The sequence below is a fragment of the Indicator indicator genome, chromosome 29, assembly GCF_027791375.1.
Source record: "Indicator indicator isolate 239-I01 chromosome 29, UM_Iind_1.1, whole genome shotgun sequence".
NCBI classification, from domain to species: domain Eukaryota; kingdom Metazoa; phylum Chordata; class Aves; order Piciformes; family Indicatoridae; genus Indicator; species Indicator indicator.
In genome coordinates this window covers 5,712,523-5,733,792 of record NC_072038.1, presented here as the reverse complement: position 1 = coordinate 5,733,792, position 21,270 = coordinate 5,712,523, and the positions used below count along the sequence as shown (strand labels likewise).

The window sequence follows — 21,270 nt, the reverse complement described above, 5'->3', positions numbered from 1 at the left end:
CTTTTTTTAAGGATCCTCTTTTGTTTCTGGAGGCTGCAATCCCCAGCATCCCCCAGCCACGTGTGCTGGCTGTGGCTTTGTGCTGAGAGATGGCTCTTGGAAAGATGCACTGGGGCAGGAGTGGATAGGGGAAGCCCAAGTGTTGTCCTGCTCTGGTTGAGGCTTAGTGCTGACAGTCTTTTCTAGCAGACAGAGTGGTGGTGACAGCGGCAGGTCCCTCCTGCAGTAATCATTTCATCTGAGCAGAAACAAGTGCCCTACAGGCACAAGGGTGTGCATGGCAAGAGCTGGGGCAGGCAGAGGTAGTGATCATGTGAAAGGGAGAAGAAATCAAAGGAAATTCTCCTAGAAGCTTCCAACCCAGTTGGATTTTTCAATCCAGATTTTCAAGTGAGCTGTGCAACTTCTACATCTGTAGAAAAGGTTGAATCTGTGTTAGCAGTGCTGGGTGTCTGGGAGATGGCAGAGGGGAGGGAAGCAAAGTCTGCTGTGCTGAGGGGAGATCTGGTTAGCGAGAGCATTGCCCTGCCCTGTTTTTCCAGCAGGAGAGGTGACTGGAGTCTGGGTGCCTGGGTTGCCTCCTGTGTTTGGGGTAAACCTCTTGAACACATGGCTTGAGGTTGCTGCTTTAGTACTGCCCAGCAGCTGGAGAACTTGCCTGATTATGTTGGGGTCCAGGTAGTGGGGGATTTGCTGTCTTTGGTGTGAATATAAGAGAGTTGTAATTCACTTTTCAAAAGGATAATTTCATGAGATGTAAAAGCCAAGGCAGACCTGCCTTCACTGACAGCAGCTGGTCCCTCCTTGGGTCTAGGCTGGCCTATCTCTTTCTGATTTGCACTCCCTGAGCCCAGGAGTTTAATGGCACTGATCTTGCCTAACGTTTTGTGTATACCTGCATTGGACCTGCCAGGCTCTCCTGGACAGCAGCAATGCAGACAGTGGAGCTGAGGGCATGGTTCTGCCTGTCAGGGTGATGTCAGGGGCCCCCATATTCCCATCCAGATGGAGATAGGAGCACACAGCACATGGATTTTGGCAGAGATGTCTGCCCACTTGTATACTTTTCCCATTCCTGCGTGATGGAGCTGGAGCTAAGAGTGGTGCTCAGTGCTGGGCAGATGCTGACAGCCACATCTCAGCATCCTCGCTGGTGATTTTGCTGGCATTTGCCAAAGCCTTTAAGAGGAAAGGAAAAATGTGTTCATTCTTCCTCTCCTTCCTTTCCTCCTCCCCTTGTGTCCTCCTCCCGCCGTGCGCTGAGCTCCTGCGCTGTGTCCATGCTGCCCGGAGGAAGCCGAGTGGGTGTGGGGCTGCGGCTCCATCTGGGAATTGTTCTTATCAAACTGGTTTATGTCAAAAAGGAATAATAATAATAAAACCTTTGATGGTAACCAGGGAGATCAGGAGGTACGCTGCTCCCAAGGCCTGACCTACAGCTCATGGTGCTTCCTGAGTCTTTGCAGGGAGTTTTAGGGTCTTTGTGCTGCAGCAGATTTTGTTGCATGCCTGAAATATCTTGGAGGAGCAGGGAGAAACAACTGGGGGCTGGTGCAGGGAGCTCGAGCTGCTGGAAATGGCTTTTGGAGAAGCAGGGAAGAAGTATAAGAAAAGCAAGTTTCCTGCCATAAGCTGGTATATTTATGACTGGAAAGTTTTGGGTTGAAAAGGTCGTCAGCAGTCAGCTGAGGGAGCAGCAGAGGTGGTGGCTGTAAAAGCTGCTTTCCCAGCTCACACCCTGCTCTGCAGTGGGGACAGGAAGGTCCCATGGGGGTCCAGTGGCCCCATGTGATGGAATATGGATGGTGAGCACCAGAGGTGTGAGGGACAGTGCCCAAAGCAGCTGGGATGCCCATGGGGAGCTGGGATGGAGTGGAGTTTGCACCCAGGAGTCTGCTGGGGAGGTGGGCTCGGCATGGGGAGCTCACGCTGGCCTGCCTCCTCCCCTTGTTGTGCAAGGATGGAGTTTCCAGCCCTGCCTTGGACACCACGTGAAAATGAGACATGCACATCTGGAAGTGGAGTGCATGCACACAGCACTGCCAGTTTCTGTATTCCTGCAAATTCTCCCTAATTATGGAGTGCTGGAAAGTTTGCAGTAATGGAAATGGCCTCCATTTGTGGGCTTCAACATTCTGGCTGACCCTCGCCTCCTCTTTTTCTCCCTGCAACAACCATGAGCATGCATATGGTGGAAATCGGGGTGGTGGTGGTGGGGAGTGGTGTGTCTTCCCTACCTTGAGGTGCAGGCACTACAGTTTGTCCTGGAGTCAGATGGACCCTCAGCTGCACGGGAAAGCTCTGCAATGGAAACGTGCTGTGCCGTGTGTGTGTTAAACTCATTAGAGGATGAGCAAGAGTTCTGAAACCTCTCATCTCTATTAAAACATCTGTGCTGTCATGCAGTGCTGGATTGTTTTTGTTGGTTGGGGTTTTTTGGTTTGTTTTGTTTTGTTCTTTTTTTTTCCCCCTATTTGGTCTTAGTATTAAAATGCAGTAATTAAAAGGTCATCTTTTTAAAAAAATAATTAATTAAGTCAGTTTTCTGCTCAGATCCTAAACTGCACCTCCCAGATTCTTAGGAAAGTCTGACCTGAAAATAAATGAGAAGAACAAGGGCATGAGACTGAGTTTGTTTTAACTGCATGAGGTTCAGGCAGATGCAGTTCCTGATCCTCTTTCCATTTCCTTCCCCTGCAAGCATCCCCCACTGTTTAATCAACACCAGGGAGTTGAGCTTCCTTTCCCTTCCCAGGCATGGGGGCTGCCAGCCCACACCACCAGTGCAGTGGGGATCCCCACAGCTCCACTGGGGCAGCTGACTGTGTGCTTGGCTGGGGCTGGGATGGTGTGCCTGGCCCAGGCTGGGGACAGTGTTTCCCCTTGCAGGCTCTCCACATGCACAATTGCCGGAATCGCTTGCTCGGTGTGAAATGCTTCAAGCTGGGCTCCAGCACTGGCATGAGGTCACTGGGGCCCACAGCAAACTTGTCCTGTGCACACAGATCACCAGGTAAATGGGCAAAATTCTTGGGCTGATGAGGCTCAGAGTGCACAGGAGGGTGTTGGTGGGGGCAGAGCTGTGCCCTCGCAACCCAGCTATGTGCTGCTGGATCCAAGCATAGGGGAAGCTCACCTTTAGAACCCTTCCCTCTGGCAGGCAGTGAGACCAGGTGCTTGGTTTGAAACCCACCTTAGCACTGGTGTAAATTCAGGGTGACTTCATTGGTCCCCGTGGAGGCAGAGGAGGTGCAAGAACATGCACACAGTGAGCACGGAAAAGACTCAGCTCTGTTTTCAGATTAGCAGGGTGAGAGGATGGATGTTGGTCCTCCCCTGGCCCTGCTCAGTGCAGCCACATGCACTGCATTCCCTTGTCCTGTTCAGGAACGAGCCAGTACTGACTCTGCATGCTGACTTAGATGAAGTTAAGCCTTGATCTTCACAGCTATCTGGAGCTGGAGCTGGGGAGCTGGAGAGATGGGGCGAAGAGGCTGCAGGGACCTTGTCTGTGATTTTTCCTCCCTCTGTACAGCTCTGATGGGGTGTCTCAGCTCCAGGGTTTGCCCAGAGCACCAGGTCTGCTGTTTCCCTAGTTTGTGCAGTGAACATCTGATAAGCTGTAGGCTTGGGGACCATCTTCCCCATGTCACACTGTATTTCCTGTGAGCAGCTGTGCACCACCTTGAAATCTGTTTGGCTTTTTGCCCCCTTGATTTCACAGCAGTCCCTTTATATATCTCCCATCACTAGCTGTTAAGATCTTCTCATTTCATCTCTTATTGACCTGGTTATACCATAACCATGTTTGGGTTTGGATTGGGGCTCTTTTGGTTTCCTTGGCAACAGTGATCTTTGCTTGCAGCAACTCTCCCCTGTGGTGCATCTGCATGTGATGCTTCTTGCAGTCCCATCCCCTTTTCACCTTCATTTCTGCTCACTTTTACTGATGCTGGGTAGCCAGGATGACTCAAGATGGAGCCCTAGTGATTTCTGCTTTGCTGCTGAAAGTGTCTAATTTATTACATTTTAGGAGTGCTTTAACTGCATGGCATTGGTGGCTTGTGGTCACATTGGGACCCACCAGTACAGTAAGGTCTTTGGTGCTGATGCACTTTTCATGAGCAAAAACTTTATTGAAAGCTCTTTAGTTATTGATCCTCCATTGTTCTTCCAGGTTTTAACCTCTATCTGTTATCTTCAAAGTTATCTGACCCTTTCTGTGCAGTACCCTGGCCCTGTCTGTAACAGGGGCTGTGAAGCTCCATGGCACTGAGGACTGAGATCTGCCCATGTTTCCTTCACTAAGAAAATCAGTTAATTATCCAGAAATCTCCAGCAGCAACCCTGGTTTGATTTGTTAAGCTTTTCCCATGATGTTGGTTTCCTTGCCAAGGGAAGTGTGAGTAGCACTGAAGTGTGGCCGTCCTCGCTCTATTTCCTACTCCTTTGGAAGCAGGAAGAGCCTGAAGTCTTGGGAAAGAACCTTTCTTCCTGACAGTTCCTGCGTAATCAGCAGGGCTGGATTCATGCCGTCACCTACATGAAAGCATGGGTGGAGGTGGTGGGAACCATGTCTCTGGCTTTCCTTCCAGACTTCCCCCCGCCCCATCCCAACCAGTAACACTGGCACTTCCCAAGGAGCTGGATTTGGCACTGCTCACCATCACAGCCGGGGCTGGTCTTGTTACATGCCAGGTCCCCATTTCTGAGTGATGGCTGTTACGTGCCTCTGTTTCCCCACCTGCAATTGGAGATCGTTGCACCTCTTGCTGGTGGATTCAGAAGCAGAAATGTTTTATGGGCAGAAGCACAAGGACTGAGGAGGTGCAGGGAGCAGAGGAGTGGAAAGGGAAGGTAATTGCAACAGCCTTTTTGGCTTAGAAAGATGTGACTCACCATTCCTTCACCTTCAAAGTCTGCCCTGTCTGGGTTGTTATACATCTGGCTCTGGCTGTTACCCTGCACTGTTGCTGCCTGTCCAACAACAGCCAAGAGGATGGTGCAGCCAGTGCTGCCCAGTGCCTCGGCTTCAAGAGATGCCCTGGGGGGTGCTGGACCACTGCAGATGCTGGGAGTTGGTGTTGTATGCTGCAAGAGCCTCCATCTACACACTACAACCTGGAAAAGCTGAGAAGGAAGTTTCATGTGTGATCAGCAGCAGGAAAAGAGATTTGAACCCTCAATAGAAACATTAGGTGGTTAATATTAATATTTAGCTGCTCTTACATAGTACTTTTGGTCAGTAAGTCTCAAAAGCATTTTATAGGAGAGGTCAGAATCAATAAAGAGTTGTGGTTTGTGGTTTTTTTTTTTTTTCTAATTAAAATAAGAGGAGGAAAGGGAAAATGCTGTGGGTGAATTACCTGCTTTTGTGTACAAGATAATTGAAGATTCAGGCAGCACTAATGACTCATGCCACCTCCTCGAACCAAGTCTGACGCTCATGACTGCAGCAGATCATGAGACTGATAAGAGCTGCATGGGTTCAGAAAAACCCTTGACTTGTGGGAGGAAGAAAGTCTGCCTGAAAAACTGTATTCTTAGCAGCTTGCAGGGAAACTGTACAGTGCTGTTTAAAATGCATGTAGATAGGAAAGTCCCTTTTCTGCCTTAGCCTGTCTTGATAAGGGATCTTCTAACCCTGATACCTACTATCTCCTTGGGGTTTTTTCTCATGGAAGTGACTTTCTAGATCTGCTCCACACCTATGTCAGGACAGAGGCAGAATCCAGCACTGGCTTCTGAAGCAGGTCAGGTTGTGATCTGGAGAGCAAAAGAGCCCAGGGATAAGGTACCCAGGGGACAAGACACATGGTTTCTTGTGTCTGCCAGCTATCGTGGCATCGAGCTAGTTTTAGCTTGGTATCTACAACTAAGTGATCAGCAGATTTCCCAGACTCTCTGTTTGAAGGCAGGAAATCACTTCTAGGCCAACAAAACAACTTTGCAGGAAGTCTATTGCTCATCTGAAGTGCAGAATGGTGATGAAGGAAAAAGGGCTGGGCAGTCAGTGCACTTGGTGACCTGGGTTAGTAAGCAGACAAGAAATATTTCCATCATAGCAGGGAAAGGCATTGATTTAGACCCGTCCTGCAGCCAGAACAGGGCTTGTGTCTCAGGCAGCAGCTGCTGTGTGAAGTATCCTGAAGGTCTCACTTACCAGAAGCAGAAGGTGAGTCCTCTGATACAATAAAAACAGTGAGACCCTTGGCTGTGTAAGCAAGGGGAGCAGCAGCAGAGATGAGATCTGCTCTCTTTCTTTTGAAAAGTGACTTCTTTCTATTAAAATAAAACCAGACACTTGTGAATTGTTGGGAGAAAGGAGCAGGAGAGACAGGTGACTAAGGGGCTGAAGAAAATACCTGACATGAAGGACAGAAGGAGCAGAATCAGGTTAGTTTATCAAAGAGAATGTAGTTGATGTGATCAGTGTGGGAGATCTTCCATCATGAGAAGGCTCAGGGTCCTTAATCTCCTCGATCTACCAGACAAGAGCAAAGCAGGGCCTGTGCCGAAACTGTGTTTGGATGAGTAGTACAACACATGCTTGTGCTATTCAGATAGGGAGCCCCAGAAACAAATTCCAGGTGGATTCTCCATCCCACTGGGATAGGTGCTCAGCTTCCCAGGGTTGCTGCCTTTCTTGAGCAGTTAGCTAAATGCAAGCTTTCGGGTTCAAGATACAGGTAGAAAATGAGATGAAATGGTTGTTTCATGCAGACTCGACAAGTAAAAGATGGTTGTGGTCTTACACCCTTGTAAAGCCATGTGTTTGACCATGGCTGAATCAGATAAAGGTGCAAGAAAGTCTCTAGGAGAGAGAAGGATGGGCTTATCTCCCTGGAGGAAAGCTTGCTCCTCCTCTGCTAGCAGGCACTTGGGTTATGTGCTGTGGAGCAAGTTGTTTACATACCTTCCTGCTTTAAATATTTACTATTAGGGCTCTGGATATTCTTGCTACTCTTTAGTAGATGTAGTTTTCCATCTTCCTCTGCCCTTCTCAGTGCCTTAGGTGCACATGGGTGCAATATTAACCACCTGGTTTTAATGAAAACGAGCTCCTACTTACAGTCCGGATATTTTATTTCACACTTCTTGGGGCTCTCCTCTAGGCCTGTTGATTTGCTAAGCCTTTATTAGATCCAGGATGATAACATCATCTTTCTTAGGAAATGCAGAGTAAGCCAAGGAACTGGGACTGAACCAAACTGCCTCTAACTCTTGTGCTAAAATGCTTTGAGCTTCCTCACCAGTTTCATGAGCCCAGCTCATGACACTCACTATTCACAGCCCATCAAACAGGTTTTTTTTTTTTTTTTCTAGTGGTTTACTTCTTTTTGCCTCTGGTTGACCTCAAAAGCAGAGTCCCCATCACAGTGCCTCAGTGATCCCCATGTGACTTAGTTCAGGGAGTGCCAACAAACTCTGAGCAGTGAGTTTGATTCTGAATCTTATGGAGTGTGCAAGAGAGGAGACTGAACACCAAAAAAATGTGCTCAGTTCTTCCTCACACTTATTTTTTTGTGTGTGTGTGGTGCTGATTTTTGTTTTGTCTTGCTTGGTTCATTATTTTCCCCTCTTTAAACCCATTCTATGACCTTGCAATGAGAATGTACCAGGGAGTTCTGATGCTTAACAGCCTTCACAAAAGGCTGATCTAGGTTCTGCAGGTTTTAACCAAGTATCTTTTTTTCCTCACTCAATAACTAAGGTTAATTATTGACAGCTTATGTTTTTACCTACTTGAAATGGATTGTGGATGTGATCTGCCTATGACCACTTGAGCAGACTTGAAAAATAAAGCCACTTGATTTGGAAAATTGATGCCAGCAGTGCAGGTCACCAGTGTGTGCCTCTATGCAGTGTGGCACTGCTCCCTGCAGAGCATCTGTGGATGTGGGGACAGCAGGGACATGACACTGGGCACTGAGCTGTGGGTTTGTGTTCACTCCTGCCCTCCTCTAAAGCATCAGGAACAGGTAATGGTGTTCAGGAATGGGGCTGCTGGGGAGAGGGGCAGCAGTGGCTCTATGGATGGTGTGTGGCATGGGGAGGCATTTACATTTGTATGCTACAATGGCAGAGCAATGTGAAGCCTCTTCCTCTGTTGTGGTGTGTTGGTTTCTGATGTCACTCGCAGTGCAAGAAATGAAAGAGATGAACAATGGTCTCTGCAGAAGGGGAGGAAAACCACTGTATACCTTAAAATAATATACTTCCATTTTAAAGGGGTGTTCTCAAGACTATTTAAGTAATTCTCATGTTTTAAAATAATGCCTTTCCTTGGATTAAAACCTCAAGCTACTAACAAATAGCTGATGCTGTTGGTTTCATTTTCTGGTTCACACACACTCCTGGGTAGTCTGTGGTGTCTGCAGGCTTTGGAAGTGTAAAATTACGTGTGACAGAAGTGATGAAGCAAGTACTTTCTGCAGCACCAGACAGTTACAGTGCTACTGTTCTGCATAATTTTTCTTTATGGTTCACCCAAAGTGGACGAAAACCCAGCCCAGTAATTCTCTTTTTCCTGTTGATGTGCCTGGACACGTTTCAGTGGGTATCATCACTTTTAAATGATGCTACTAAAATACAGGCTGGGGAGGATAAAAAGGGGGTCAGGAGGGCAGGATCTGAATCAACACGGGAAGGGAGAAACATCAGATAAGGAGCAGAGAGGTGCACAAAGGGAGAGGGTGTGAGAAGTGGTGGGGATGCAGCAGGGCTGTGGATGGGGCTAGGGTCGATGCCTAGAGCTGGCACTAGCCTTGCTGGCTCTGTCTGGAGAGGAGTGAGCTGTGGCAGCATGGGGCTCAGCACAGATGTGCCCAGCTGTGTGCTTGGCTTTGGGGCCTCTGCTGCTTTGGTGGCTTGGGTTTGGTGGTGCTGGGCCAGCTCTGCTAGTGCTCCAGTTGGATTTTGAGAAACGACAAAACCAGGAGTTTTTCCAAACAAGGGCACATTGGGAAGTGCATGGGATCTGGGTGTAACGGTGCCATCCATCTCGTGGGCACCCATGGGTTGGTCATCACCCTCTGACTGCCGGCTTCGGGCTGATCGGGAGCAGATATCCGACAGCGGGGTCCATCCCCTGCTTTGAGCTCTTCTCCGGGCCGGGAGGTATGCTGTGTGCCCCGGGGAGGGACAGTGGCCGGCTGCCCCGCGGGTGCCCCTTCCACCCCCCAACCCACGCGGGGAGAGGTGCGGGGGTCCCCGCCCGCCGCTCCACCGAGGGGCCGGGGCGGCGTGTGACGGGCGTGGGGAGCAGCCAGTGCGCGGCGAGGGGGCCGGGCCGAGCCGGGTCGGGCTGGGCTGGGCCGGGCTGGGCCGGGCCGGGCGGCATGGCAGGCTGCCCGCCGAAGCGGGGGGCGGCCGCAGCCGTTCACCCTCCGCCATTCATTCGGCCGCAGGCGGCGGCGGCTGTTGCTGGTCGAACCCGCCTGCCCGCGGCCCGCAGAGCCGGGGGGCAGCGCCCCGCGCCCCGCCATGGCCGACCCGGCCGTCAACGCCCACCTGGAGGGCATCATCTCCGACTTCGAAGGTAGGTCGCCCTGGGGATTGCGGCGGGCGTGAGTGTGTGTGTGTTAAACCCCGAGCTGTGTGTGGGGGGTGCCGCTGCTGCTTGGGCTAAGCTGAGGAAGAAGCGGGGAAGAAGTTGTGGCTGGGCAGTGCGGAGCCGCCCGCGCCTCTCGCAGGCACCGCGCTGGGCTGGGGGGGCTGTGGCGGAGCGGGGCTGAGCACTCCCTCTCTGGGGTCCCGGCTGCGTTCCGCCTCTCCCCGGCGGTGCCCAGGAGGTGGATCCGGCTTCTGACGGGGCCTCGCTGCGGGTAACCCTCCCCGAGTGGGCTGGAAGGAGCGGGGGCCCCAGGGCGGCGGGAGCCAGCCGGCATCCCCTGGCAGCTAGCGCAGCCCCGGGGCCGGGGGTATCGGTGCCGCGGCTTTTGTTCGGAGCAGCATTGCGGCGGGTTTTATCTGCTAAGGCCGGATCCTGCGGGATTTTTTTCCCCCTTTCCTGCCTTTCCGAGTCGGTTTATGTAGACTTTGAGCTGAAAACTCAGCCTGACATGATTAAAAGTCTGTTGAAACCTCACTCCTTTCTGTTGGCTCCCAAATTTTGGACGCTAACACAGCCCTGGAGTAGCTGGGCGGTGGATAATGAACCTAAGTTTCATATATGCCCAAAGTGGGATCTGCCCACTCTGGAAAGCTTTGCAGTTGTCCCATGGCAGAGCTCCAGCTGCCCGACAGCTTTGCTCTCCGATGGAGGATCTCCTTCAGTCTCCTTGGTGTTAGGACTGGGATATCTTTTCCTCGGGCATCTGCAGCTCTTGCCCCGTGTGCTGGCTTTTTCAGGCAAGAAAGCAAGCTAGTGATAAGTGTGCTGCTGCCAGACGTATTAGAGTTGGAGATGGGCAGAAGAAGGGTGGAGGGGTTTGTCTGAAGCAGACATTGAGAGATCAGCTTAGGAGAGCTCATCTTACTGAGCAGAGTTTTGAAAGAGCAGCTCCGTCCCTGCGCACTCTCGCATCCTGGCAGCGACCCAAACTGAGCTTCGTGCAGCGGTTTCTAGAAAAAAAAAAAAAACAACCAAGAAATAGTGGAGATCTGGGGGCCGCGGTGAAAGCTTATCCAGGGGCTGTGCACGTCTAGCTATAGGCTGAGAGGACTTCACCGCCTCCTGGTGAACCCAGCCTTGCCTTCGGGAAGGAGCTGGTGGTGTTTTTCCTGCTGGGAAGCTGAGGAAGCTGAGAGCACAAGGGTTCCTCTTCCAGGTCAGGCAGGAAACGGGTGGCAGAACTGGGGTCCATGCAGACCTTGTGTTAAGGTTTAGCCGCATTCATGTCCTCTTTTTCCATCCTCTGGGCTTTTTTTTTCAGCTAAATTGGGGAGCAGAGGGCTAAGTGGGAAATTGAAGGAAATCATGTCCCTTAGGAAGATTTGGTCTAAGAAGTGTTGGGACACAGAGAGCAACCCAAATACACCATTGCTTTGGCACTCGGGGTTCAACAGCGTCTTTGTAACTGTCCTTTGGGAACTCGTGAGCTTCCCCACCGCAGGGCTCTGAGCGCTGATGTAATTACAGCCTTTCCTCTCGCCTGCCTTGATTGCATTTAAATCTCTGAAGAATGAGTAATTCCCTACTTGGATATGATAAAGACTCTGCTGTGAGCCTCGGGGCTGCTTGTTCGGGCTCTGTGTGCTCCTTGGTGGCACTGAGGCGCTCTGCAGTGCGATTTATTTTGTCGGTCCATGAAACACTTTATAGTTCCTGCCTGTGCAGAGGGAGAGGCAGGGCCAGGCTGTGTGCATCAGCAGCCAAAAGCTTTGGCCTTCCCCTTGAGCCGGGATCCGGGCTACTGTTTCACAGTTTAATTAGTTTTCTGGGTAGCACAGCAGCTTCCCAAGAACAAGGCAATTAAGTTCTGGCCTGTAGGGTATCTCAGCTCCAGGCAGCCGGTGGCCAAGCAGGAAAGATCAGCCCAAAATACCACGGAGCAGGAACACCAGATCACCCAGAGCCCTCTTTGTTCTTGCTGGTCACACGCTGCCTGCCCTCCCAAATCACCCTGATTGTTCCTGCCTTCACCCTGGTCATCCCTGCCTGCTTGCCTTGTAGCATCCCTCCTTGGTATAGGATCAACAGAGTTCTTGTACTTGCTAGGTTCCAGAAGACAGGGAGTGGCTGGCATGGGAGCTGCCAGACTCTGTGAGCCCGAGGAGGATGCAAGGGCCCTTTGGGAGGGGGAAGGAGTGTGAGATATTTAATTCCAGGTTAGTTTCGAAATCAGAGCAACATGTGAAAAGGACAGAAAGCACAGCAGAGTGCTGCCTTCTGCCTGGTGGTGCAATGAGGATTGGTTGCACCCAAGCAACAGTATGTGTGTTCACCTCGCATCCAGGCCAGTGGGTCCTGCAGGGAGGGCATCAATCCTGACTGGCAAGGGCTTCCCTGTCTCCTCTGGGGGAGAGTGTTATTAGGTCTGTGGTTTGCCAGGATTTACAGAGCATAATAGTTCTGCCCCTGGGTTTATAGATTTTAGCTGGTTTTCATGTGGCTGTTTCAGCTGAGGTTGCAGCAGCACTTTCCAAGCTCACCCCTGGCTTGGAGGGACTGTGGGTCACTCAGCTCCTTGGAGCCTCAGACAGGGACTGCTGAGTGTCAGGGAAGGGAACCTGTAGCAGTAAATCAACCCAGGTGGTGGGAGACATGTGCAGTGTGTTAATGTGTCAACCCCAAACCATCCTAATCTTCTCAGGTTGGGTGATCTGGGAGTGTGGGTGTCTGTGATATTTGACTGCAGAGAGAGGTGTGGGTGCTCATGCTCACAGCTTTGGCTGGTTGTGATGATACTCAAAGATAACTCCACTCAGAAATAGGGTCATGAAGGTCAGAGTGCTGGGACACCTCCTCCCATGAGGACAGGCTGAGAGTTGGGGTTGGTCAGCCTGGAGGAAGAGAAGGCTCTGAGGAGACTTTCTTGTGGCTTTTCAGTACTTAAAGGGGCCTACAGGAAAGAGTGGGACAGACTTTCCATTAGGGAGTGTAGTGATAGGGTAAGAGGGGTAACAGTTTTAAACTAAAAGAGATTGGATTCAGATTAATATTAAGAAAAAGTTCTTTATTCTGAGAGTGGTGAGACACTGGCATGGGTTGCCCAGAGATGTTGTGGATGTCCCCTCCCTGGAAGTGTTCAGGGCTAGGTTGAACGGGGCTTTGAGCAACCTGATCTGGTGGAAGGTGTCTCTGCCCATGGCTGGGGCATTGGGACTGGCTGATCTTTATAGTCCCTTCCAACTCCAGCCTTTCTGTGACTCTATAAGCTCCACAACGTGGTACTTCTCTACCTGCTAAGGATTTAAAGCACTTTGCACTCATGATCTACTGCCTGGTAGTAAGACAGAAGAGATCTGCTCCAGCTTCCTTATCCTGGTGGGATGTGGCTGCTGCTGAGCAGAGTCCCAGCAGTAACTGAGGTGCATTTTTGCTGGCAGTCACTGATGACAAGTTGGCAGCAGTGGTGCTGAGTGCTCTTTGCCAAGGCTGTCAGTCAACACCAGCTTCATTTCCTTCTAGTGTTGAAACACAAAACGTCACAGTGGGTGCAAGCTGTGAATGATGGTGAAAGCTGAGTGGGGCTGGAAGTGCATGGAGCAGCAGGGTGGGGTGGTGGGATTCAATGTGATGTCCAGATAAGTGCATGGAGTGGCAGGGTGGTGTGGTAGATCTTGGGGGGGAGGGGGTGACAGGCAGGCTTGCAGCTTTCCTCTGTCAGAAACCACGAGGCAGGCTTTGTTGATGGTTCTTAAGCCCTGATTTACCCATTCCCCATAGCCCAGCTCCCTTGGGGAGCAGGTGTTCCCTGGCAAGTGAGCCTCAGCACTGCTGCAGTCTGAGCTGTTGTGTGCTGCATGGAGCTGGGTACTGCAGGCAGGGAGCCTCCAGCCCTGCCAGGACGTGTTAGTGCTGCCAGGAAAGCTTCTCTGGTCATTTTATTTCTATTTTCTTCCCCACTACTGAACACTTTCTTTGCAGACACATACCTCTTGTACTGTCCTGTGCATGGTATTTCTACTATGTCAGCCACAGACTTTGTCTCAAGGAGATCCTGACTTGTGGAGTTCAAGACCTGTCTGGATTCATTCCTGTGTGACCTGCTTTAGGTGAGGGGATGGACTTGATGATCTTAAGAGGTTCCTTCCAACCCCTGCCATTCTATAATTCCATGTCCTGGTTTAAAAGCTTATTAAAGACAAAAAAAACCTCAGCTGGGTTGTTTTCAGAACTTTTCTATGTGCATGGATCTCTTGGGCTCATCGTTAAAATTTGCTCAAGCAAATGCCCAGGATGTCTCTGGGACATGTGGCTGTGGTGCATCTCCCAGGCAGCTTGAGTTTGGTGTGTCTGCTGCCTGCTGCTATGGGGAGCAGCTGCTGCCTGCATGCTGCAGATGCTGGGACTCAACCCTGCTGCTAATATTAGCAGGATCACGCCTGAGGGATGGTCAGGATGTTATGTGGGCAATGTGGCTTTACTTCAACACAGCAAAGAGCCACTGTGAGAAGGGAAAGGAGGTGCTCCATGTTTGTGTAAGCATCTCACCTGGGTAGAGGGTGTCTTCTGTAAGGCCTGCCTGAGGGTTTGCGGGTTGAGTGCTCACCTGGGCGTACGTGCATGGGAGAGGGCTGGCAGTCTGGGTCTGTGACTCACCAACCCATGTGCACGGAGGTGTAGTGCCTGGAAAAGGAAATGCAGAAAGGTCTTTCAGATGATATCTGGGATCCTCTCAACCCTAGGACTGAAGCAAATCCTATTCGATTTCCTGGGCTGTCCCCACAGCTGTGATTAGTCTCTTTTGGTACTCTCCATCACCAACCCAGCCCAGGTAGAGCCCACCCAGCCAAGACAGCAAATTGTCTCTGATCTCCTCCACAGGTGCTTCAGAATTTTTCTTCTTTTCCTCTCTTCCTTTCTATGATTCTGAATCTGAGACAAAAGGATGGGGTAGATGAGAGTTTCCTGCCAATCAGCATATGGTAAGAGAGGCAGGAGCTGGGGGAAGGTGTCTGTGGGAAGAGAGGAATTGTGTTTTCCCCAGCAGAAGTCGTATCTTGCCCTGCAGAACTGGGTTTTCATGAGCAGTGTGGAAAAATTTCATCTGCCTTGTTACAGCAGTGGAGACCTGCCATTCTGGGTTTTTTCCCCTTTGTATATTTAGTTTCTTGGGAATAAAAAGGTTATAAGGGAGTGGGAAAGGGAAGCATAGGACATGGATCTCTTTGTCCATAAGAGCTGGGCTCTAGGGATAGCCTGTGGTCCCAGTTAGGATGCAGGATCAGTCAAAGGTCATTGTTTATAGTCATTTTCTGCAAGGAAGGCTGGGTTCTGTGTGTGTGTGTCCTTGGGGATGGGCAACCACTGCAGCATGGAGCAGAGTGTCCTTGGCTCTGTGTCAGCAGGGAGGGTTTCCAGTGTTGGCTGGCATGGGTGAGCTCTTGCTGTCCATTAGAGATCAATCCTGGGCAAAGTGAGCACAGTGTTGCACTAATCATACAGAAACCTTTCAGAATTGGCTGGGTGGGAAGGGACAGAGAAAGGATGAGTCTTTATGCCAGGGCAGCTCTTTTGGCTATGCAACTGTACTGCTGGTGCCTGGACGTATGTCAAGGTTCTGGAAAGTGTGCACCATCCATTTTCCAAGGATTCATCAGTTTCTGGGATCTTGGTAGCATCTTTCCCTTAGTATGAGGCTAATGTAAAATATAGTCCCTCTCATGCTTTACTCCTAGCTCATTGTCTCTTGGTGGTTTATAATAATGGTGTGAGTAGGAAGCACCTCTAGAACATGTTGAATCGTGCCTAATAAATTGGAGAGACCATGTCTACATCTCTTGGTCAATATGTGCCAGCAAACTTGCTGCTAAGTGAGAGTACAGGCACCTCTGGGTGTCCAGTGGCCACACAGTCAGGGTGCTGGCTTGGTTTCTGTTCTGCAGCCTCCTCTTGCAGGAGCCATTTTCCCAGGAGCCAGGACCCAGACAGCAGCCACAGGAGGCTGGACTGGGACTTGTCATAAATCCAAAGACAATAATGGAGGCTTCAGAACCCATAATCACTCCAGATACTCATGTTGCTGACTGTGATCCTTGTTATTTAAGGCAGTGTCTTTTTGTAGGACTATTACTCAGGCTCTTTCCCTTTCCCAGCCTCTCTCTCTCCTACTTCAGTGAACTCTGTCATCTTCTTGGTCTTTAGAGATGGAGGCAACAAGCCACATCAAGTGACCCTAAATTCTGGGTAAGCTTGTTTGAAGCCAATGAAATGAGTCAGTGGGTCTGAGTCCAGTTCCTGATGGAGATGTGTCTGTTTGGTGAGGGTCAGGGGCCATCAGGGAAACTGTGGCACAGGAGTGGGCTGGCATGCCCTTCAGCACAGGGCTAGGATTGTGTCCTGGCCACCTCTCATTTCATACCAGCAGGGTATTAATTGGTCCTTGGTCTGCTACACTCATGGAGGCATCAGGAGCTTTCACCCACCTGCTGTGCTGGTGCAGGAGAGCCCTCCTTGCTCCCTTCCCTACTGCACTAAGGCTGTTGGTGAGGAGTAGCCCATAGGCAGTGAAGGAGTTTATTGTTACCCTCAACTTATTGTGAAGAGCTTCCCTCAGATTAATGAGAGCTCTTATCTCCTGATGGCTGTGACTCAAGCTGACTCAGGCTTTTACCCTGATTGCTTTTGTGAGGTTGCTGGACAGAGCTCAGCACTTGGGTCTCCTGGGGACGCCTTTGGAAGGGTGACCCAGCTGTGAGGTCCATCCAAGACCCCTGGCTGGTTTGCATGCCAAAAGGTGAGACGTCACAGGTGTCAGGGTGGTCTCTCCCCCTGCATCCTCCTAGTGCTGCAGCAGATGCCCTGTTGCTGGCAGCCAAGTTAGGGTGAGCTGAGGTGGGGTATGAACCTGCTGCCTGGATTTAGGCACTGCCAGCACCAGGCAGCCTCCTGTGGATTGCTGGGTCATGACCATCTCAGGCTGTGCCACCATCCTCCCCGCAGCAGAGGTGACAGTTTGAGTAAGCATCACAGAATTGTATGGCCCCTTGGTCTTGGTGAATTGTGTGCTCTCCAGCTTGTCCTGGTCCTGGCAGCCATGGCAGGTGAGGACATGGGCACAGAGCATCATGCTGATGCTGGTCTGTGGGACTGGTTTCAGAGGGAAGGAGTGTGGTGAGGACAGGGGTTGGGACTTCAGTCTTTCCTCTGGTGGTTGGAAATGCCAATATGGGGAAATGTGAAAAGGACAAATTTTCTTTTTTAAACCATACTTAGTTTTCCAAGGAAAAGAAGGGAGGGTTCTGCTCTCTGCCAGCCTTCAGGACGCTTGGACAACTTCTTGCATTGCAGTGCTGGATGCCCCTTCCAACAGAGATGGCAGAGCTGGCTGCACTGGCACCAGCAATCAACAGGAAGCACTGGGAGCCTGAATGGGGCCCCTCCTTCAGCCACTTTTACTGATTTATCTTTTTCTGCAGCTTTGTAATCAGCAATGTTGCAACACCACCCATGAGAGCATCTTCTCAAGTGGAGACTTAATCACTTAATGATTTAATCACCCAGTCCCCGCCACCAAGGCTGGTCACCCACCTAAGTCACTCTCCATGTTCCTTTCATGGGTGTTGGGACTCATGGGGTTGGCTTCCTGCACCCAGTGTGGTACCAGGGAAGTCTGGGGTCTGCAAAACGATCTGCATCATACTTCTGCATTTTGGGTAATAATTTGAAGGTGTTTTAGGAACATTAGTGAACCAAAACCCAAATCTGCAGTCCCCTGGGAAGTGCAGAGATTTATTTCTCTCCTCCCTCTTCCAATTATGAAGGGAAACTGGAGCGTGGACCAGAGAAAAAAGCTGCAGAGAGCCTGTGGCAGAGTGGGTAATGCAATCTGCTGGGCTGGATAGCAGGTATTTGATGTAATTTTCTCTATAAGTATGAAATAAGTATAAGGGATGTAAAATACACTGCTCTGATCTGGAAGCATTTTGCTGAGAGTTAATGGTTATGTAAACCCAAGTGTAATGTAGAATCGAAGCTAAAACCTTTCTAGAACTGCATTACAGGGCCTGGAAAGCTGGGATTTTGAATTAATCTGAGCATGGATTTTAGTTTTTTTCTATTCTTAGTCTTGACTTTGCTTTTGCATGTTCATTTCTGGTAAATATGGGTTTGCTACATCAGTCTCAGGCTGTTTTGTAGCTTGCTGCTTGTGAGTGAAATGCTGCCTGAAAAGCTTTGGTTAACGTCAGAGCCCTGAACTTGCATTTATCCCCAAAATTCCTCTATAACTTGGTACCATTTGTAGAGTTCAGGCAGGCTCTCCATGTTGCCAGCACATTGCCAGCCCCATCACAGGATGATCTTGGTTGGAAGGGACCTCTGAAAGTCATCCAGTCCAACCCCTTCTGCAGTCAGCAGGGACATCCTCAACTAGATCAGGCTGCCCAGAGCCCTATCGAGCCTCACCTTGAATACCTCCAGGGATGGGGCCCAAACCACCTCCCTGGGCAACCTGTTCCCTCATAGTAAAGAACCTGCTCCTAACATGCAATCTAAATCTGCTCTTTTCTAATTTGAAGCCATTTGCCCTTGTCCTGTCACTGCAGGCCTTTGCAAACAGTCGCTCTCCATCCTTCTTGTAGGCCCCCTTCAGGTACTGGCAGGCTGCTATTAGGTCTCCCCAGAGCCTTTTCCTCTCCAGGCTGAACAACCCCAGCCCCCTCAGCCTGTATTTGTAGCAGAGGTGTTTCAAACCCCTGATCATTTCCATGGTCCTCCTCTGGGAGGAGAGTAAGACCAGTAAGACTCTTAGGTGTCAGACAACCCATCATCTATGTACAATTTGTGTCAGACAGTGCAGTCCATTGCAGCTTCTTTTGAATGCTGTTTGCAAAGTCAGAAAAAGGATTTTTCTGTGCAGAAACCATCTGTGACCTGTCCCAGGATGGTATGAGAGTCACACCACAGCAGCAGGTTTTTGTTACGTGCATGTTCACATAGATGTATTTGTGTTGCAACAGGGCTGGTTTATTACTAAAAGAAGGGTGAGAAACCTGCTGGTGCAAGTGCAGGGAAGGGACCCAGCACAGCTGACTTCCCTCTCACATTGGGTGATAGTAGTCTTGAGAAAGGTGATTTTAAAGTTTCCTGCCTTCATTCCTGTAGGTGTAAGAGGGGATCTGAATTCCTTGGACCTGTTCGTGCAGTCTCAAAGTCCCACCAGTGAGTGTGGCATTGTTTGCTGCCTGCATGGTCCAGTGAATTTCCCATCTCAACTCCCTGTTTTTAACCCCACTCAGGGGCTTGGTGCAGTTGGGACAACCTTGTTGTTGAGGATGGGATAGAGGTAGTCCCCTCTGACCCTGCGGCAGGGCTTCAACTCCTTTCTCTTTCTGCTGCATGACCTTTAGGTTCAATACACCTCATAGATACATGAAGAACATCCTACCTGTCTCTGTAAGTGAGCCTCTAAAATGTATCCACCACTGTTCCAGATGGCAGCAGCTATTCAACACTCTCATGGGCAGTAGGTTTGGATAAGCCAAAGCCAGGTGGCCCTGCAGTGACATGGGCAAACAAGCTCTTTGTGCTAGAGTTGGCCCAGAAAGCTGCTATGAGCATCCTGCTGCCTGGTGACAGGGGTCTGGGAAGCTTTAAGGGTAATGCTGTGTTGGGTTTCCAAAGGCTCCTTGAAAGATGAGACCTGCAGCCTCCCCCTCCTTCCTCCCCAGGAACAGGAGGTGACCATCTGGTAGCAGTTTAGAGCAAGTCAGTGTTCTCAAACGGGACCATTGTGTGTGTGTGAAGTATCAGGGCGCCTGCCTGCCCTGCTCCCATAAGACTCTTATGTGTCAGACAACCCAGGAGAAGCTTTCTGTGCTTAAGCAAGCAAGCAAAAGTAACCCCTGGGTTACAGGGACCACGTGAGGGGCAGAGGATGTTTAATGGGAAGCAGTTGGGCACTGCGGCCATGGCAGAGCGCAAGGCTCCGGTTGTGAAGTGGGTCCTGGAGGAGCCAGCATCCGCTGCTGTTTGTTTTGGTCTCCTCATGAGCTCTGTGCATAGAGGTTTCCTTGTGTAAAGCATCCCCTTAACTGTTACTTGGCTGTTCTGTTCAGGAAGGGAAGAAAGAAGGAGCAGATGTTCCCTCATTGATCCTCCTGCTGGGTCCCACTGGATGCTGGACCCGGGCTGTGGAGCAGGATGAGCTGCAGCGGATGGCATGCTGGGTAGCTCCAGGTCTTCCCACCAGGACATGTGGAGTCCTTGGGCAGGAGCCAGAGTCCTTCATGGCATCTGGGCACCTTTGGCTTAGCTGGGACCTCCAACAGACCTCCAACTTGCCTTCTGAGAGAGGAGCATATTGATAGGAAGCTTCAGTCCTACCATTTGCTTGTGACTTCTGTGGAGAAATCTTGGCTGTTGTTTGAGCTGCTGGGATTTGAACCAGACCTCTGGCCTCTCTTCCCCATTTGCAAGATCCCTAAAGAGCAGCTTTAACTGGTGGCGTGTGACCTGCTGGTGCTTGACCATGGGGTGACTGGGAGGACACAATGGCCACGCTGTGCAGACGTCCCCAGTGTTGCAGCACAGAAAGACACACAATTATTTTGCTGCTTCTCAGACCCTGTGCTTGCTTTGGGACCTTTGAGCTGAGGGTGAGGATGTATTTCTTGTCCGAAAGTGTCTGCCTGGTAGGGAGATGTTTGGGTCAAGACATCTTGGAAAGCCCATGCCTCCCTCATCTGCCAGGGTTAAGGTTGGTATTTTTTAAAGCTGGCCCTGCACCGTGGCACTGTGTCTGTGTGAGGCTGAGCAAATGCTGCTACCTTGTGAGATTTGTGAAGGTCTGGGCCCCAGAGGGACAGCTCAGTGAGTGGTTCCCAGCCCAAGCATAGTAGTTGTGGGCAGAAGCTGGCAAAGATCTGAAAGGAAGCCCCTGAAAACCTCGTTTGGGGGGATCTGGGGCTTTCCCTGCTGCGGGAGGGGAGCTGCTGCCTTCAGCAGTGGTGAATTGAGCCAGAGCAGCCTGAATTGGTTTGGAACTGGTTAAAAGGAAGCACATGTTGATGGTAACATGTTGTTTTGAGCTCACACCCCACTGTGCATTCACCACCAGAGGAAGAGAAGGAAGGTGATGCTCAGCACCTCTGCCACTTCCCTGCCAGCTGCCTCTGACACCAGCCAGCAGATCAGATGCTGCTGGTGGGGCTGGGAAAGCCCTGCTAGCACCAACAATCCCCTGGAAAATACCACAGTTGGGGATAACTCTGCAGCCTTCCCAGATCCTGCTCCATGCTGGGACACCTTGGCCCAGGCAGTCAGGGACATGTGGACTTGGAGCCCTGTGGGGACCTGGAGCATTAGCTACGACTGCCAGCGTGGGACCCCAGCAGCAGGGTGGGAGCGGGGTGCAGGGTCCCATGGTGTTGCCCTGCCTTTGGCTCCTGTTGTTGTAAGGAATACGCCAGCTTCCCTGCAGGAAGCCAGGAGGAGAGTCATCTGGGGCAGAGGCTGTTTGCTTTCCTTTCTTGGCTCTGGGCAGGACAGACTATTTTTAATCTTTTTCTCTTTTTTGAGAGTTGTTTTGCTTCCTGAGATCCTTTTTTCTTCACTGCGCACAGAGCAGGAGAGAGGTGATGCTGAGCAGAGGAGCTGCAGCTGTGCTTGGTCCCACCAAGGACCACCATTGCTGAAGGTGGCAATCCCTTTAGGAATGG

The 21,270-nt window shown here is 50.7% G+C and overlaps 1 protein-coding gene across 1 annotated transcript in view; it reads left to right on the top strand.

Moving 5' to 3' along the window:
• Positions 1–9,486: 9,486 nt before the first annotated feature.
• SEPTIN9 (septin 9) overlaps positions 9,487–21,270 on the top strand; it is a 70,282-nt gene continuing 58,498 nt past the window's right edge. The window contains exon 1 of the mRNA XM_054393676.1: positions 9,487–9,541. Within this exon, the coding sequence (XP_054249651.1) occupies positions 9,487–9,541 (55 nt within the window). The remainder of the gene's footprint in view (positions 9,542–21,270) is intronic.